This window comes from Notamacropus eugenii, chromosome 5 (genome assembly GCF_028372415.1).
Source record: "Notamacropus eugenii isolate mMacEug1 chromosome 5, mMacEug1.pri_v2, whole genome shotgun sequence".
Lineage (NCBI taxonomy): Eukaryota > Metazoa > Chordata > Mammalia > Diprotodontia > Macropodidae > Notamacropus > Notamacropus eugenii.
Window position 1 is genome coordinate 56560251 of NC_092876.1, and position 18762 is coordinate 56579012.

General features: G+C 42.6%; 1 protein-coding gene across 1 annotated transcript in view; it reads left to right on the plus strand.

The window, feature by feature from the left end:
* Window positions 1-10860: 10860 nt before the first annotated feature.
* LOC140504277 (protein-arginine deiminase type-4-like) overlaps window positions 10861-18762 on the plus strand; it is a 46840-nt gene continuing 38938 nt past the window's right edge. Inside the window, exon 1 of the mRNA XM_072609049.1 lies at window positions 10861-10962. Coding sequence (XP_072465150.1) covers window positions 10871-10962 — 92 coding nt within the window. The 5' untranslated portion in view covers window positions 10861-10870. The remainder of the gene's footprint in view (window positions 10963-18762) is intronic.

Here is an 18762-nt window from a genome sequence, read left to right on the forward strand (position 1 = left end):
AAATTCCCATGTTAATTCTTCTCAAATTTAAGGATCTTATTAAAAATATAAATATGATCTGGGAAAAGACATTACCATTCAGCCACTAACACAGATCGAATAAAGCAATATAAGCCAAGTGCCTTGAAAGTTTTATGTAAATACTGACTACTATTTAAAGCGCATCACAACCAGGGTCCAGCCTACCTTTCCAGATGTATTTCATGTTATTCTCCTTCATGCCTTCTATACTTCAGGCAAACTGGTTTACTTGTCATTCCCTATTCCCATGTGCCTTTGCACAGGCTTCCCCTTGAGCCTGTAACACTCTCCTTCATCACCTCTGTCTCTTGGAATCTCTACTTTCTTCTAGGCTCAACTAGGGTGCCATCTCTTACACAAAGTCTTTCTGGAATCTTCTGATCACCTCTCCCATAAATTCAATTTGCTGAGTCTGTATTTTGTATTTCATCATCTCTGCATCTGTTGTATCTTCCTGTTAGAATGTTAGTTTCTCGAGGTCAGGGGCCCTTTCATTTTTGTCCTTGTACACAGAAGGCTTAACAAGTAGTAGTCACTTAATAGTTGCTCACTGAATTCATTTGAATTGTGCCTCACTTTCATAATGGCAAGAAAATCTTAATTTTATGCTGCCAGTAAATTAGAGTTGATGACTTTCTTGAGAAAAGTACTCTTTGTTTTAAAGAAACCTTATGGTGAATCTTTTGGTAAACAGAGATCCCCAATATATATAGGGTGACCCCAAATCTTAAGACTTTGGGATCACTTTGCATATTCATTGTAGGATTTTTTAAAAATGTGTTGATGATCTGAATTGGTGGAGGGAGTTTCCTCACCTGGGCATTCCCCAGAGCAATGAAATCACAGGTTCATACCAGGAAATTGAGGCAAACAGAAGTCAAATTACTTGCCTCAGGTCACTCAGCTAGCAAGTGCCTAAGGCTGAATTTGAACTCCAGTCTTCAGACACTAGAATTAAAGAAGGCTTTCCTGCAGAAGGTGGGATTTTAGTTGGGACATAAAAGAATCCAGGGAAGTCAGTATCACCCAACTACCTCTAGAAAAATATGCTGGATTAGATATTGGAAAGATATGGGTTCAAATATTGCCACAAATACTCACTAGTTGTGTGACCTTGAGCAAATCACTTAATTTTTCTGAGTTCCAGTTTCTTTATTTATAAAGTGAGGGTAAATAATAGCATCCCCCCACCCAGCATCTTTGTGTGGGCTGTTCCCCCATACCTGGAACGTTCTTCCTTCTGAGTTGTATCTCTTGAAATCCTCGGTATCCTTCAGGACAACTTGAGTGCCACCTTCTACATGAACTTTCTTTTAACCTTTCAAGCTACTGGCACCTCCCTTCAGTGCCCCACCATGTCAATTACCTTTTGCTTCTTTTATACATAGCCTATTCGTGCCTAAAGATATACATATGATCTCCCTTGATAGAAGGTAAATTCCTTCTGGGCCGGGATTACTTCATTTCCGTCTTTGTATTTGCAGCACCTAAAACAGCAATGCATATAGTAGGTCCTCATTGCTTACTGATTACTACTCTTCTGCCTTGCAGAGAAGCAAGGAACAATGGGTAGAAGTTAAAAAGAGGTATATTTAGGCTTGATGGCATCAAGCTCTTTGGAACTGCCCTACAGTGGAGCCAACTGTCCTGAAGGAGCTTCTCCTCCTTGAAGGTCTTCAAGCAGACACTACACAACCACTTGTGGCGAATGTGATAGTAGGGACTTTTTAATATATGGGTTAGACTAGTTAGTCACCAAGGTCCCTTCCAACTGTCAAATTTAGTGACTTGGGGATTCTATGAGGGCATGTGAACGCCCTTATCAATGTCCCTCATTGATGACTGATTCTAGTTGCCTCTGGGCTTTCTGTATCCACTGATGACCACTGGCCATCAGCCAACCTAGAGCTAAATCTAAAGGACTTGTTATTACTTGGTTTGCCTCCCAATGTGCCCTGTTTGTAGGATGACTGAGCTCATACATTTTCTGGTAGGGTGGGGCCCAGCTGTGTGTGATGGAGCAAGTGTGTTTGTGGATGAGGAAACTGTGAGACACCAAGGGCAATGGGCAGAAATTGACACACTGGACTAATGACATGGGTCTTTCCCCACAGCTAACTTGAGCAATTAGATAGTTTATTTTAATTAAGGTCAAGGATTGAAGGAGAAGCCCACTTTCTCTTGAATTCAAGACTGGGCTTCTAGCTGGGCAGAGGCAATAAAGTCAAGTCAGGTTATAGATGGAATGCTGAGACAGCCTTCTTCTTGCACAGCTATCTGCCCAACCAACATGAGTCTAGCTTGAGGGATTTCCATTAAAAATCTCTCTTAGAAATGAGAAAAAAAAAAAGAGTATTGACCTTTGAGTCACAGGAGCCAGGTTCAAATCCCACCCTTTGCCACTTGATAACTTTGTGTCCTTGACAAGCCATTTCCTTTGCTGGGCCTCAGTTTCCTTTTCCATAAAAGGAGCATGTTGAACTAGACCAAGATCCCTTTTAGCTCTAAAGCTATAATCCTATAAACATTTCCCTTTATGAACAGGCACTTAAACTAGGGTCTGTGAAAAATATTTTGGTAATTATTATTCAAAATAATTGGTTTTCTTTGAAATCCTCTAGATTTTATTTTCTGTATTAAAAAAAAAAAAAAAAAACAACTTTCTGAGAAGGAGCCCCTAAGCTTCACCACACTGCCAGAGGGGACCGTGATACAAGAAGGATTAAATCCTCTTGCTTTGTAATGTGTTATCATAGTGAAAACTTGCTTAAAGGTAGGCAGAGAGAAGTTCAGAATGAAAGGCCCAGGGAAGGAAACCAGAGGGAGAATGGAGAAATGAGGCAACTGTGAAGACCTGTGTGGCTGGGGCTGGGACTGGGGACAGCCAGGTACTTGCCCCAGCTCTGCCCCTAGCTCTGCAACTTACTTCCCTTTCTGTGGTTTGGTTTCCAAATGAAGAGACTGAATAGCTGTTGGCTAAGATCCCTTCCATTTCTGATATTTTATATTTTAAGATTCTTTCCAGCTCTGACGTTCTGTGTTCTAATGTCAATCCTGGCAGCACTGACTTTCTTGGTTCTAAGATGCCTTCTGAGACCTTCTGTGTTCTAAGGGCCCTCCATGCTCTGACATTCTGGGTTCTAAGACCCTCTCCAGCTCTGAAATTTTTTTTCTAAGGGTCTTCCATGTCCTTATATTCAATTTTCCAAGTATACTCTCAGTTTTGACATTCCACATCTCTTAAGTAAGCATGAGAATGTTGATTCCAATGACAAGTTTCACAATCAAGCAACCTTGGATGAATGGCATAGAGACCTGTCCCACTCTGCACCATCCTTGTCCCTGCATCCGTTGTCCCTGCCTCAAGGCCTTTGATCTGTGCTCCTCAGCCCTCAGGTCCTGGATATCAGTTCACAGGGCCCGTGAGGCAGGCCTAACCCAGCCTCATTGACTGACTCCCTGAAAATCTACTAGATGACAATCATTTGCAATTACTGGGTAAAGAGGACTGGGATCCTCCATTGAAGCATCAGGTATGTTGTCCTGAAAACTTTGTTAGAGGAAAGGCAACAGGCTAAATGCATACATTTTATGATTTAATTAATCAATTCCCTATTAAAGAAAATGGTAATATAGTGCATTATGGAGTCAGGAAATTATCTGACTACTCGGTACAGAAATCTTCTGGTTTATCTACATTTTACCCTGAGAAAACAAATCATAAATTTAGTAAGACAAGACAATTAACAAAGTAGTGTCAATTGAGTTTTATGATCCCAAGCTGTGTGAACCTCCTTTCTGTAGCATGTCTCTGTGACATAAGATAAGAAGAAAATCCCACCACTCTGATGATAGGTATCCTGTCATAAAGAGGCCCTATCTTAATAGAGTTGACAAAGTTGAAATTTCAACCCAGGACATCTATGTTTTTTTCCTTATCTCTAAGATGCCAGGAGAAGGGTCTCCTAAGGAAGTTACTAAGTAACAAAAGAGATTATTAGGTCCAGACTCTTCTTAATTCAAGCTTTGGCCCTTATTAAAGTCCAAAATTTATATTAAATATTATCAGGTATAATGCTCCTGGAAATGTAAACCATTGCCCAAGAATAACTCATTTCCTCCTAACAAGGTTCACATCTTTATCCTTTTGTCTGGCAGCATTAGGAACATTCTTTTCTTCTGGGATCCCTGGCTCCAAGAGGAAAAAGCCCTGGATTGCAGTCAGAGGTCTTGGGTCTGAAACCTCATTTTACCATACACCTACCTATTTCACTTTGATCAAGTCTCTTTCCCTCTCTGGGCCTCAGTTTACAGATCTGTGAAACTAAATCTGTTGGACAAAATGAACCATAAGGCCCCTTCTGGCTTTATAGTAAGAGCATGACTTCCTTTGGCTAAAAAATGTTCTTAGAAGAAACTAAGTGCTTGAGAAAGCACTAAATCCTGAGAGGACTAACAGAATTATAGCACTGATTAAGCAACTACTTTGTGCCAGGCATTGAGGTTACAAAATCAAAAAACAAAGCAGCACCTGCCCACAAGAAGTTTACATTCTCCTGGGAGAACATGACATGAACTCAAATCAGCATATGCACCCATCTACCAAGGAACTACAAGATAATTTTGAGGAATTGGCAGTAATACCTGGGGAGATGAAGAAAAACTTTGTTTAGGCAGTGCCTCAGGAGCTGAGCCTTGAGTAAAGCTAAGAAAGCAACCTTAATTCTCAGGAGCACATTATATTATATTATGTTACATTACATTATATTACATTACATTATATCACATTACATTCTCTGTGCACACTGAAGAGATAGGTTTCAAATCCCAGATCTGAAAGCCACCAAGACACAGTGCCTCTATTTCCATTAGACCCAGCTTAACAAACAACAGCCCATGAGCTGGGAATGTAAGCCGAGCTAATGGGCTCACCTGTTTGTTCACCAACTCCAATGTGATCTGAACTTCCATCAAGAGAGGCACACAGCCCCTGGCATGGCGAATAGGATCTTCTTGTCCACAGTCCTGGTCCCATCCCATCTGGAGCACTGAGGTCAGTGCTAGAGGTAATAGTTTAAGAGGGACAATCTGGGCAGCATCCAGAATTCAGTGACCAGGCTGAAGAAGACTGGAGACCAAGTCACATGAGAAAGACACTGAAGAAATTAGGGCCATTTAGCCTGGAAAAGGAAAGACTGATCAAGGGATTCAAGCATTTCCAGACTGTTGGGTTGAAGAAGGAGCAGAAGTCTTTTACTTGGTGCCAGAACTCAGTCATGAATCAAAGTTAGGAAAAGACCAATTTAGGCTTGATGCTCAGAGGAAGCTCCCAAGAGAGTTGTTGGCCAAAGGTCTTCTAACAAAAGTTGGGTGGCTGCTTGACAGGTAGGTTGTTGATGCTTACTTAGATACAGGTTGGACTAGAGGACCACCAAAGTCCCTTCTTGCTCCGAGATACTGTAACCCTGTGATTCTGAATTGTGTTGTTAGGAGTATTTTTGTATAAACAATATCCTTTGGGTATAAATACTGACAGTAGTTATGCTCATTTTACAGATGAGGAAACTGAGGCTCAGAGAGGTCAAGGGCCTTGCCCAAGGTCACTAGAGTAAAATCAGGAATCATGTTTAGATCTTTTAACTCTAAAAGTGAGGTAGAAGCTTAGAGTTGTTTTAATTTGCATTTCTCTTAATAATGATTTAGAGCATTTTTTTATATGACTATAGATAGTATTGATTACTTTGTCTGAAAACTGCCTGTTCATATCTTATGACCATATGTCAATTGAGGAATGGCTCTTATTTCTACAAATTTGACTTGGTTTTATATATATTTGAAAAATGAAGTGTTTATCAGAGAATTTTTCTTCACAGTAATGATTACCAACTATGTATTTCCCTCCACTCTATTTTCTCTGTTTATCCAACTCTCTCTCTCCTTTTATTCTGTCCATCCTCAAAAGTATTTTGCTTCTGACTTTTACCTCCCCCAAACTGCTCTCACTTCTATCAGCTCCTCTCCCTGCCTTCTTCTCTTATCCCCTTCCCTTCCTACTTTTTAATATGGTAAGATAGATTTCTACACCCAACTGAATGCATGTATTATTCCTTCTTTGAGCCAATTCCAATTAGAGTAAGGTTCATGTGCTCACCTTCTTACTTCCCCCTCCACTGTAAAATCTCTTTCAGGCAAGCTTGTACCTTCTTTTGCATTTGGCCAGTTCTACTTTTTAAGGAGTTCTCTTCGATGAATTTTTGTATATCTTTTGCCACTTGGCCAATTCTGCTTTTAAAGCATTCTTTTCTTCATTGGATTTTTGTGCCTCTTTTACCATTTGACTTATTCTGTTTTTTAAAGAATTATTTCCTTCAGTATTTTTTTGTGCCTCCTTTACCAAACTATGGACTCCTTTTTCATGATTTTCTTCCATTATTCTCATTTCTCTTCCTAATTTTATCTCTACCTCTCTTGCTTGATTTTTAAAATCCTTTTTGAGTTCTTCCCATGACCTGAGAGCAATTTGTATTCTCCTTTGAGGCTTTGAATGAAGGAATTTTGACTTTGTTGTCTTCTTCTAAGTGTGTGTTTTGATCTCCCTTGTCACCATAACCACTTTCTGTGGTCAGAATTTTTTTTGTTGTTTGCTCATTTTCCAACTTATTTCTTGACTTTTAACTCTGTGTTAAAATGGGGCTCTGCTTCCCAAGTGGAGAGAGTGCTGTTTCAAGTTTGACGTTTATTTGTGCAGCTGTTTTCAGAGGTAATTCTGGGAACCTGTAAGTTTGGGGCTCTTCCAAGGTGGTATGATCTAATGAGAAGTGTGTTAACTACTCTCCTGGCCTGTGCACTGGTCTGAGAGGGACCACAAGCACTGTTTTCAACCCTGAAACTGTGACCAATGTTCCTGCTCCCCTGTGGCCACAAGCTCTTCTGTGCTAGTGCTCCTCCTCACACTGGGACTAAGACCCAGGACTGCAACACAGAACCAAGTATGGGCAAAGCAACAGAATCTAGTCTCAGTACCAGCAAAGAGACCCTTGTAATCTCCTTCTGACCAGTTGTTTGACCCCCTTACCATCTGTGGGCTGAGAGTTTTGGAAACCACCACTACTGCCACTGATTCAGTCACCCTGAGGCCTGTTCTGGGTTTGCTGGGACCTGGTCTGCACCAGTATGGCCTGTACCGAACTGTGCTTCTCTCTCATTCTGGTACAACAGACCTTCCTGCCAACCTTTTAAGTTGTCTTGGGCTAAAAAATTTTCACTCCATCTTTTTGTGGGTTCTGCCCCTCTAGAATTTGTTTAGACTCACTATTTAAAGGTATTTGCAGGGATTTGGGGGAGAGCTCAGGTCAGTTCCCGCCTTTACTCTGCCATCTTGTCTCTGCCTCCACCATTGTCTATTTTAAGATATATTCTATGAACCTATGGTTGTACATGTGTAAACAAGCCTGACTTTTATGAGTTTCTCACACCCTTAGTGAGCTGCCCCTTGACAACTTCTTGCCTGGTCCTGTCTTGCAAGGCACCTAGAAGTCACAGAAGGGCACAAAACATCCTGGTATGACTACCCCAAAGACAGATGAAGTCAAGCCTGGTGACTGACCAGCAAATAAGGAAAAATGATAAGCTAAGAGTCGAGCTGACTGCAAGGTCAAACATTATCTTCTCAGTAAGAAACAATCCTCTTTCTTTTTGGAACATCCCCCTGCATTCTCCTCTGTATTCAAGGCTGAAGTATATATAGTTTGTTCATGGGATCATAGGATGTCAGAGTGATACAAGACCTTAGGGCTCCTATCCCTCTGATTTGCAAATGAGAAAACCAAGGCTCAGAGAGATTAGTTAACTTTTCCAAGGTCACATAGATCATGGAAAGTCATGGAATTTGGAGGTTTCAGAAACTTTCTAGTCTGATCACTTCATTTTGCAGATGAGGAAACCGAGGAACAGAGAAATAAACTTGTCCAGTGTCACTCAGATAATGAACTGGCATTCAAACCTAAGACCTCTTACTCCAAATTCAGGGCTCACTATTACCCAGTGGGATATAATGCCCTTGGAGGCAAGAATTGTTTTGTTACCCTTGTAATCTTTACAATGCATGGTCATTGAATGGAATTATGACAGGTATTTATGAATGTCCCTGGTTTATCCATATACATACGCATACTCCTGCATGCACACACACATATACACATTTATATACATACATATATAATATATATATAAATCTGTGTATATTATACATATAGTCTGAGCTCCTTAAAAGCTGTCACTGTTGTTTTTCATCTTTGTAACTCCATTGCTGAGTACAGGAAACTATCTTTACTATTTATTGGAGGGGCCTAATCAGTGCTTATTAAATGGAATCAAATTGATTTTCTGACTTTCCCCTACTCCTCAACCCCAAAGTTTCACCTTGAGATCTGTGAAAACTGGGGGTGAATGTGAGTATCAGTGATAGCCAGGCTCTTGTCACTACTGCCAGAAAGCCCTGAAGCTTGAAGGGTCAGGGCAGTCTTGTTTCTTAGTCACTAGGGAAATCGGCATTTCTCTGGCTCTTTGAGCATTTCCTGTTCCCATTTCTGTTATATAAACATATTTATTCAAGCAAAGATCGTTGTTGCACTTTTGATCATACTAATTTAATGATCACTTTTTCTTCTTTTAGGTTATTTTTTTTTTAGACTCAGCAAAGTTCCTTTCTGAGTCTCTGGGTTGATACTGGCTAACCTATGGTTGATTTATGGAGGCCAATGTCTTAGATGATAGAAGGTGTCATCTCTAGGTCTGCATGCCCTTTCTGGTTTCAGGATAGGTTTAAGAGTCCTCCATGCTGCACCCAAATTCACTCATAAGGAAATAGGAGCTAGACCAATGATTTCTTTGATAAAGGAAATTTCTAGGTGAGGAAATTCCCTCTACGCATTCAGATCTGTACCTTTGCTGAAAATTAAAAGTAGTAGTCTTACAGAGCTGCCGAGAACATTGAGAGGTTCAGTTGTTCACGGTCCCGTAGCTAGTGTGTGTCTTCCAGGCTCCAAGGCTACTTCTACATTTACATACACATACATATAATGTGTCTGACATAAAACATGTATGTGTATATGCACATACAAACATATGGAGAGAACACTTTAGGCTTACAAAGGACTTTTTCACAACAGCCCTACGAGGTAGGTCAGATGGTACATTATATTAGCCCCATTTTAGATATGAAGTCACTGAGGTTTAGAGAATGGCAATGAGTTATATCACATAGTAAAGAATTGAGAGTTCCATCTAGGTCTCTTCTAACTAAGTCCAACTCTCCTTTTGAGACTGAGGAAACTCTATGAGAAGTTGTTCCCTTGCAACCACATTTGGCAGTTGGGAGTTGGAGGGTGAGTTAAGGCTTTGTTCCTGGAGACATTTCAGAGCATCTCCCTGAAGGGAAACAGAGACTCAGGAATGTCATTAACTCATTGTTAGGGAGGTTGTCCCCTAGCAGGGTGAATGGGGCAGGAGCTCACCTGGGAGACCCAGTTGGAAAGAGAATAGTGGTTATTCAATTGTGACCCCTCTTGGTAGAGATACTGGAGGGGGTTGCCATTTCCTTCTCCAGCTCATTTTACAGATGAAGAAACTCAGGCAAAGAGGGTGAAGTGACTTGCACAGGGTCACAAAGCTAGTAAGTGTCTGAGGCCAGATTTGAACTCAGAAAGATGAGTCTTCCAAACTCTAGGTCAAGGAATCTATCCATTGTGCCATCTAGCTGTCCCTAGGCCATATAGCATCAAGCCTCTATTTACAAGACCTCTATTCATCCACTTTCCTTCAAACTATTGTAAGAGTCTCCTAGGGAATCAGGCCCTTCTCAAGTCTCTCCCCACCCAAAGCCATCCTCTGCTCAACAGCCAAGGTGAATGTAAGTCTGGCCATGCCACTCCCCTACTCACTTAACTGCATTGACTCTCTGTTATCCCTAGGATCAAATAATCGATTATCTTTTGGGCATCTCTATACTCCACAACATGGCCCCTTTCCAGCCTTGCTGTACATCAGTCCCCTTCCCACACTCCATCATCCTGCCTAGCTAGTCTTTCTGCTACTCCACACCCACAATTCTGTACCTGTCTCTGTGTCTATACTGTAGCCATGCCCCCTTCCTGGAGTGCCCTCTGCTTGCCTCTACCTCTTAAAACAGAACTCAAGCACCTGCAGCTAGCCTTTCACAGTCTGCCCAGTTACTAGTGCCTCTCTCCCCAAAAACTTTGCAGTTAATTTAGATATGGTATGTTTGTGCTTAAATGGAAATGTAGATATAAGTAAATATAAATTAACTTAAATATAGGGGTCCACTATGAGCATATGCTATCTCCTCTAGCAGAATGTAAGTTCCCTGAGAAGTCAGGCCTATTCCATTTTGGTCTTTACATCCTAGCAAAGTTCCCAGTTCTGGTCCTGGATATGATATGTACTTAAATTTTTATTGATTGGTTGTTATGGCCAGCGAGTGACCCAAAGGGCTTTCAGTGCTGGTTCTCCAGACTCCAAACAAAGGCTGCCTGGAATGACAGCTCTAGATACCAGCGGCATCTCAGATGGAACTCTTTCCACTCAGTAAACCTGGGACTTCTCTGGCTAATATCAGGCTTCTGTTCACCTGGGGAGGCTGAATGACAACTCACTCGGCCACAGGCTAGGAGCCTGAGAAAGGCCCAGAGGAACCCAGGACCCATGGCTGGGAACAGGGAGGAGCAAACCGGTGACCTCCAAACCACATCTGCTGACTCATTTACCCAGTATAAAGACAGCAGCCCACGGGCAGTGCTGAAGGCCATAGGCTGACACCACACCGCAGAAAATGGCCCAGAAGAGGCTCGTCCGGGTGTCGCTAGATCGACCCACCTATGCTGTGTGTGTGCTGGGCACCGAGACGGTGGTGGACCTGCATGGGTAAGGAGGAGGGAGCTCTCTCTGCTGTTTCAGGTGGGTGGGTAGCTCTGACTATCTGATAAGTGTGGCAGAAGCTTTCTTCCAGTAAATGCTGTCAGCTTAGCAGTTAATGAAGCTAATAATCTCTGAGCAGTCCTGAGAAGGGTATAATTACTCGCTGGAGAAAAGCAGAAGCACAGGACACCGACCATGCCATGCTAGAGCTGGAAAGAAGGATGAGAGAGGGTCCTTAGAACCCAGAATGTGAGAACTGGGAGGGCCCTTAGAACACAGAATGTCAGAGCTGGGAGGGCTCTTAGAACACAGAGTGTCACAGTGGGGAGGGCCCTTAGAACACAGTGTCACAGCTGGGAGCGCCCTTAGAACACAGTGTCACAGCTGGGAGGGCCCTTAGGGAGCATTAGTTCAGTCCTCTCATTTCATAGATGCAGACATTATGGACACTTTAGGCTGTTTCGTCTCTTGTATGGAACTCTCCTAGCCCGTGGCCCCAACCTCTCCTCTGCATTAACACCACTGTCCCTTGTCTCCCGTTGTCTGTTCAGTCCTTCCTGCTATTAGACAACAAGCTCCTTTTTAATTCCTGAGCTGAGCACATGTACACACTTTTGCTGATTTCTGTTGAATAGAATCACAGAATCTCACAGTTCATTCAGTCCAGCCTCAGGGCTGATCTGGGAATGTCCTCTCTCCCATTCCCTACAAGCTATATTTCTGCCTCTTCTTGGATACCACCAGTGACGAGGAGCTCAGTGACTTATGTATGTTAGCCCACTCCAGTTAGTACAACCCCAATTATTAGGATTGCTTTGATTGAGCTGAAATCTGTCTAGCTTACATGCTGTGGCTGGAATCTGGCATTGGACTGATAACCAGGCTTCCCCAGCCCCGCAACAGACACAAACACCAGCCCCCAGACAGTTGCTTGAGATCTCCTTGAGTCTTCCTTGAGAATGGTGTTTACCCCATAAGGGGAAAATAATTGCCTTGAGTTTGAAGTCCCAAGGGGAAGACTTAAAGGAGAAGTGGCAAGTAAAGCTAGGGACCAAATGAATTTGTGATTTCATAAATATAGAAACCTTCTGGGTGAAGAAACTCCTCCTACCAAAATAAGTCAGCCTTTTCTTTGCAACTTCAGGTCTCAGAGCTGCCCAAAGTGTTGAGAGGCTACATCAGTTGTCTAGGGTCACATAGACATTATGTGCCAAAAGCAGGATCTGTACCCAGGTCTTCCTGGCTCCAAGGCCAGCTTTCCATCCAACATGACACATTGACTCTTTGAAAAGAGAAGGTGGTAGAGGCAGCTGGGTAGCCCACTGGATAGAGCACTCGGCCTGAAATCAGGAGGACATCATCTCAAATCCAGCCTCAGATACTTACTAGCAGTGTGACCCTGGGCAAATCCCTTAATCCCAATTGCCTCCAAAAAAGAAGAAAAGAAACTAATTGGAGATGAGATCCTTTAAAATAAGCTAATGATTTTAAGTAAGACTTGACTAGCAACTCATTCATTCATTTCAACAAACAATTAAAAACTATTCCCTACATAAAAATCCTGGACTTGTTGCCAGTGGACAAAAACAAAATAGTCCTGGTTCCTGCCCTCAAGGGGTCTCATAGTAGTAGCAGTAGGGGTTGCAGGAATTATTTCTATTCAAATAGCTCTTTAAACACGAACACAGATGAATGTGATGTAAACTGGCCAATGACAAATGTGTCAGGGAGACGTGCAGTGAGATCCAGTGACTTCCTGGAGGAGATGGCAGTGGAACTGAGCTTCCACAAAGGAGTAGAAATTTGGAAGGGGGTCTAAGGCTCATCTGGGCTCCACATAGACCTGCTTTCTCTGTTGTTTTGTGACCCTATTTGGGGTTCTCTTGGCAGAGATACTCGAGTAGTTTGCCATTTCCATCTCCAGCTCATTTTACAGATGAGGAAACTGTGGCAGGCACACGTTAAGTGATTTGCCCAGGGACACACAGCTAGTAAGTGTCAGAGGCTAGATTTGAATTCAGATCTTCCTGATTCCAGGTCCAGTGCTCTATCCACTGAGTATAGTGCTCCTAGGTGCTCCTTAATTAATATGAATGATATTAATTATATCTCATGGCTAGCACCGGCAGTAGTAACCCTAGCAAGGAATCAGGCTAAGGTTCCATCCCCTTTCTTTTTGGCAGGGGAAGGTCAATGATAATGATTGCCAACAGATCTCCCAAAAGAAAGAGGTGACACAGCAGGCCCACTGGTCACCTTGGATACCCACGCCACAGTTGCCTATCCCTGTCCCAGAGTTTAGCCCAAGAAGTTTGCCAATCCCCAGAGTAACTCTTACAATGTGACCCAGGACAGATGAGGAAACTGAGGCCCAGGGAAATGAAGCGGTTTGCCTTTCATCTGAGGTATAAACACCAAAGGCAGGATTTGAACCCAGGTTCTTTGATTCCCAAGTCAATGTGCTTTTCACAGACAAGTACTGTCAACCAGACTGGAAACAGCCTCTAACCTGTGGGTGGCCAGAGCCAAACAAACAGGGCAGACTAGAGACAGGAAAGTCAGGACACAAACAGAAGTTTAATTAATTTCAGAGGGAGGAAAATGACATTTGCAAATAGAAGCCCCCCCCCCAAAAGGAGGAGGCCACTTATTTACATAAAAAGGGTTGGCCCATAGCAAAGTCATTCCTAGATCTTGAGATATTTCTCATGGTTGCATTCCTTGGAACAACACAGGTGTTCTTGGGTCCTGTGGGAACATTCATTGTCTCAAGTCTTGGAGGTCATAGGTATCCTTCAGGGTAAAGAACCAGAGTTCCGTGGTGGGATCAGGAGTGCAGTACCTGGCAGTGACAAGGAACAGGGGCTGTGAACATGGGATGGATGGTCACCCTGGGAAATCGGGGGAGCCAAATTCCTTAGTGAACACCTGGTGCTGGTCTGCCAGAGGATGAGATCATTTCAGAGCAGAAAGGATTATTGTTATGTAAGGATTATTAGGAGCACAACCTGCTTGCTGGGCCTTAGCTAGTTCTGGAAGATAGGGTATCTCCAAAATATTTTAACAGTACATCCAGGATCATATGAGAAACAGTGTGATAGCCCTGACCATTAGTGGGATCAGGAAAGACTTCCTCCATGGGGCCAGATTGAAAGGAGACCCAAAATTCCTTGAGATGGCACTGAGGGAGCAATATGGGGATAGAGGACAGATGGACAAAGGCTTGGAGATAGGAGATAGAATGCCAAGTTTGGGAAGGAAGCTAGTTTGCCTGGAATGCAGACAAGGAGTCTGGAAAGATAGGCTGGAACCAGATCATGAAGGGCTTTCAACGCCAAGCTAGGGAGTATCTGTCTTCCCCTGAAAGCAATAGGGAGCTACTGAAGATTTCTGAGCAAGACAGCAACATGGTCAGATATATGAGGGGGAAAGAAAGGGAATAAGCATTTATATAGTGCCTACTGTCTGTCTGGCACTGGGCTAAGTGGGTTTTTTTTTTAAACAAATATTTCTCTCTTTTGATCCTTACAACAACACTTTGGGGTCAATTCCCATTTTACAGATGAGGAAACTGAGGCAGTCAGCAGTGTAATGATTTGCCCAGGGTGTCACAGATAGCTAAGGTAGTATCTGAGGCTGGATTTGAACTCAGGTCTTCCTGAATGTGGGCCCAATGTTCTATCTCTCTAACAACTTGAAGATGGTTTTAGCAGCTCCAGTTCTTACTATGTGACTCCAGACAAAACTCTTCACCCTCACTAAGCCAGGGATAGGAATACTCACACCTGTCTCAGGAAGTTGTTGTGGGGATTGGTGCTTGGCAGTCATAAAACTCCGCTGAAATATGGCCTGTCGCTACTGACATGCATAGAAATGAGGGCTGAGAATGCATGAGCTTGCTTCCATTGCTTGTGGGACAAAGTAGGTTTTTAGGGTATGTTTTTATGGAAGGCAGGAGGGTGAGAACTTGGTATCAGGCGACGTGGGTTCAAATCCCAGCTCTGCCATTTCCTACAATGCAATACTTATTGTGTGTCCATACACAAGTGTTTTCCCCTCTCTGAGCCTCTGTTTTCTCATCTGTAAAGAGAGAGGCTTGGAGAAGATGTCCTCTAAGTTCGCTTCCACGTTCAAGAAAGAATGGTTGAATCTGGGGAGTTTCCAGGTCCAGTGCCTAGCACTCAGAAGGTGCTTAATAAATGCTTGTTGATTCATTATTAGAACACTTCTCAGGTAGAAAAGTAATCATTGTTGCCCTTTGCCTTGAATAAATTTCCTCCCTGCTCGTCTTCCCTTCACTCTGCCCCTTCCTTTCAATTCCAATGCCATGCCACCTCCTTCCGGAAGCCTTCCCTGATTTTCCTTTTGATAATGAGCTTTCCTCTTGGATCTAACCCAGAACTTTACCTCTTTAATAGCAGTGCAGTGGATAGAGTGCTGGGCCTGCCATCAGGAAGACCTCAGTTCAAATCTGGCCTCAGACCCTTACTAGTTGTGTGACTCTATGCAAGTCACTGTACCCTGGTTGCTTCAGTTTCCTCATCTGTAAAATGAGCTAGAGAAGTAAACAGCAACTTGTCTTTGTCGAAAAAACCCCCAACGGGGTCATGAAGAGTAGGATGTGACTGAACAACAATGTTCTTATATTCATATAGTAAGCTTATCTCTTGGTATCTTATACTACTTGTGAGAGTCCTTGAGGGTAGGGGCAGGTCTTAGCTAGACTTGAGGATCATGGGATCATAGATTTAGATCTGAAAGGGACCTTAGAAGTCTCTCTCTCTCTCTCTCTCTCTCTCGCTCTCTCTCTCGCTCTTTCCCTCCCTCTTTCTCTCTCTGTCTGTCTGAATCTCTCTCTCTCTGTATACATACACAAACACACACACACACTTACATATGTATATATACATAAATATCTTCTCTGAGCTAAGAACAATGCTCTGCATTCAGTGGACATTTAATAGATGACTGTTGCATGGAAATGAAATGAATGATGATCAGTCAGTACTTTGCATATATATACATATACATATGTATATATACATAGATATCTTCTCTGAGTTAAAAACAATGTCCAGTATTCAGTGGGCACTTAATAGATGCCTGTTGAATGGAAATGAATGCTGATCAGTCAATACTTTGAAGAGACCATCCATAGTGGCCCCTGTCTCTTCCAACTTCAAGACTTCCCTCCCCTGGCAAGGATGGACTTGATAAGTAAACCAGCATCTATGGAGCACCTATTGTGTACTCCTCTATCACCTTGTTTGAGCTCCATACCAGGCATGCAGAAATGAAAAGGGGCTCATAGGATCATAAGAGCATAGTCTTAGAGACAGAAGGAACATTGGAGGACAAGTCCAACCTGTTCGTACATTCAAGGAGCTCATAGCCTCCTTCCTTCAAGTCCCACCTAAAATCTCACTTTTCCCAATCCCCATTTATTCTAGTACCTTCCCTTGGTTGATTATTTCTAATTTTTCTATAATTTGTATGTTGTTATTTGAGTATTGTCTCCCTGATTAAGATTCCTGGACAATAGGGACCATCTTTTGTTTTTCTTCATATGCCCAGCACGTAGTAGGTGTTTAATAAATGTTTACTGACTGATGTATGAATAAATAATATTTAAGGTATAATCTTGATACTATGACAAAAGGAACAGGACTCGGAGTCAGAGGACCTGGCTCCGTTACTTACTGTTTTTGTTACTTTGAGCCATTAATTTCTTTCTCAGCCTCAGTTTTCTCCTCTGTATAATGGATCCAATAAGCCCTGGCATCCCTTCCAACTCTAAATCTGTGAGCCTATAAATATAAAGGAAAGGGATAAAGGGGTCCTAGATATTAGAGGAAGAGGAAGGTATCACCTTCAGTTCTTCCCCTTTCTGACTAGTTCTTTGGACCATTTATGGTTTTTATTTTCTTCACAAAAAAAAAATCAATGCACTTTTCTTTAAAACAAAAAATGTCATTGTCATTTCCAATAACTCCTCACATCCAAAAGGACCCTCCCTTATAACAAGTAAGTGCATTCAAACAAAAACAAATCCATACATTGACCATCTTTGGACACATATGCCTCAGCTTAAACTAAAGGTCCACCACCTCTTTGGTGATGGGGGAGGAATGCTTCATCTTCATGGGCAGTGATTAGGTATGGAAAGCATAGATGGGCTGCTAGCCATTGGAGAGAGCCAGTGACAAGGTAGATTGGTCAACCAGCAAGCATTTATTAAGCACCTACTGTATACCAGACACTGTAATAGGCTCTGAAAGTATAAAGACAAAGCAAAACCAAAACAAGGAGCTTACGTTCCACCTGAAGACTCAGGTCTACACATAAAACTATGTATGAAATATGTGTGGACTCAGCAGAGCAGTGAAGTGAGGATCAAATGTGCACCTGTGTTTGGGGGATGCCAAACCTTTCCAGTCAAGCAATCCATCAGTCAATCAACAAGCATTTATTAAACACTTACTACATGCCAGGCACTGTGCGAAACGATAGAGATTCAAAGGCAAAAGGAAAGTAATGTCTGCCTTTGAGGAGCTTATAATCCAGTTGGGGAGATACCATGTACATAAATTTGTTGTTTGGTCTTTTTTCAGTTGTGTCCAACTCTTCATGACCTCATTTGGGGTTTTCTTGACAGAGATGCTAGAGTGGTTTGCCATTTCCTTCTCCAGCTTATTTTACAGATGAGGAAACTGAGGCAAACAGGGTGAAGTGACTTGCCCATGGTCACACGGTTGGTAAGTGTCTGAAGCTGGATTTGAACTCACATAGATGAGTCTTTCTGATTCCAGGTCTGGCACACTACCCACTGTGCCCCATGTACATAACTAGAATAATAGAAAACACATATGGGGTAGATGGAAGTTTCCAATCTTCATTAAAGGCTCCAAGACCTCTGTACATTTCTTTCTCGTTTTAATATCCATGACAAGACCAGTCAGTGGCTTCCACAACAGGACCTTTCTTTGCTAGATGTGCCCAGTAATGCTCTCGCTGGTGGACTGTCTGTTGACAAGGATGCAAAAGACACCAACATCTGGGGAAGGGTGCCTTGGTACGAGTTGAGTAGCCAGTACATTATAGAGAAAAGGACTCTGGATACGGAATCAGAAGTCCAAATCCACACTCTAGGACCACTGTGACGGTGAGCAAGTCATTCCCTCTTTCTAGGTCTCTTCTTCATTGTCTGTAAAATGAAAAGGGGCTGCACGAAATGTCCTCTAGGATTCCTTTCATGTCTAAATCTATAACCCTATGAAACAGCCCTTTCAGAAGAGACGGAATGAGCTCAGTTCGCTTGACAGGAGGAAAAGGAATCTAGGAGGAGAGAGAAGATTGCCAAAGAGGGAGGTGAAAAGTTGCTGGGAGGCTCACCAGGCATCATGCTGGGACCTGGGATTAATGTAATGAATTAGAAGAGATGATGCTTGCCTTTGGGGAGTTTATAGTCTCATTTGAAGATGAGGACCCACAGGGAAATATCAGCCAATGCATGATAAGTTATTGACTCCCAGTCCAGCAATCTATGTTCCAGAACACCGGTCTCTTTTCTGTCCCACAAACCAGATACTCAGGGCATCTAGGTTAGATAGAGCACTGGCCCTAGAGGCAGCAGGACCCAAGTTCAAATCCAGTCTCAGAAACTTAGTAGCTGTGGCATTTTGGGCAAGTCACTTAATCTCAATTGTTTCCAAAACAAAAGCAAAACAGACACTCTATTTCTTGACTCTGGACATTTTCTGTGGCCATCTACCATGCCCGGACTGTTCTCCCTCCTCATCTCTACCT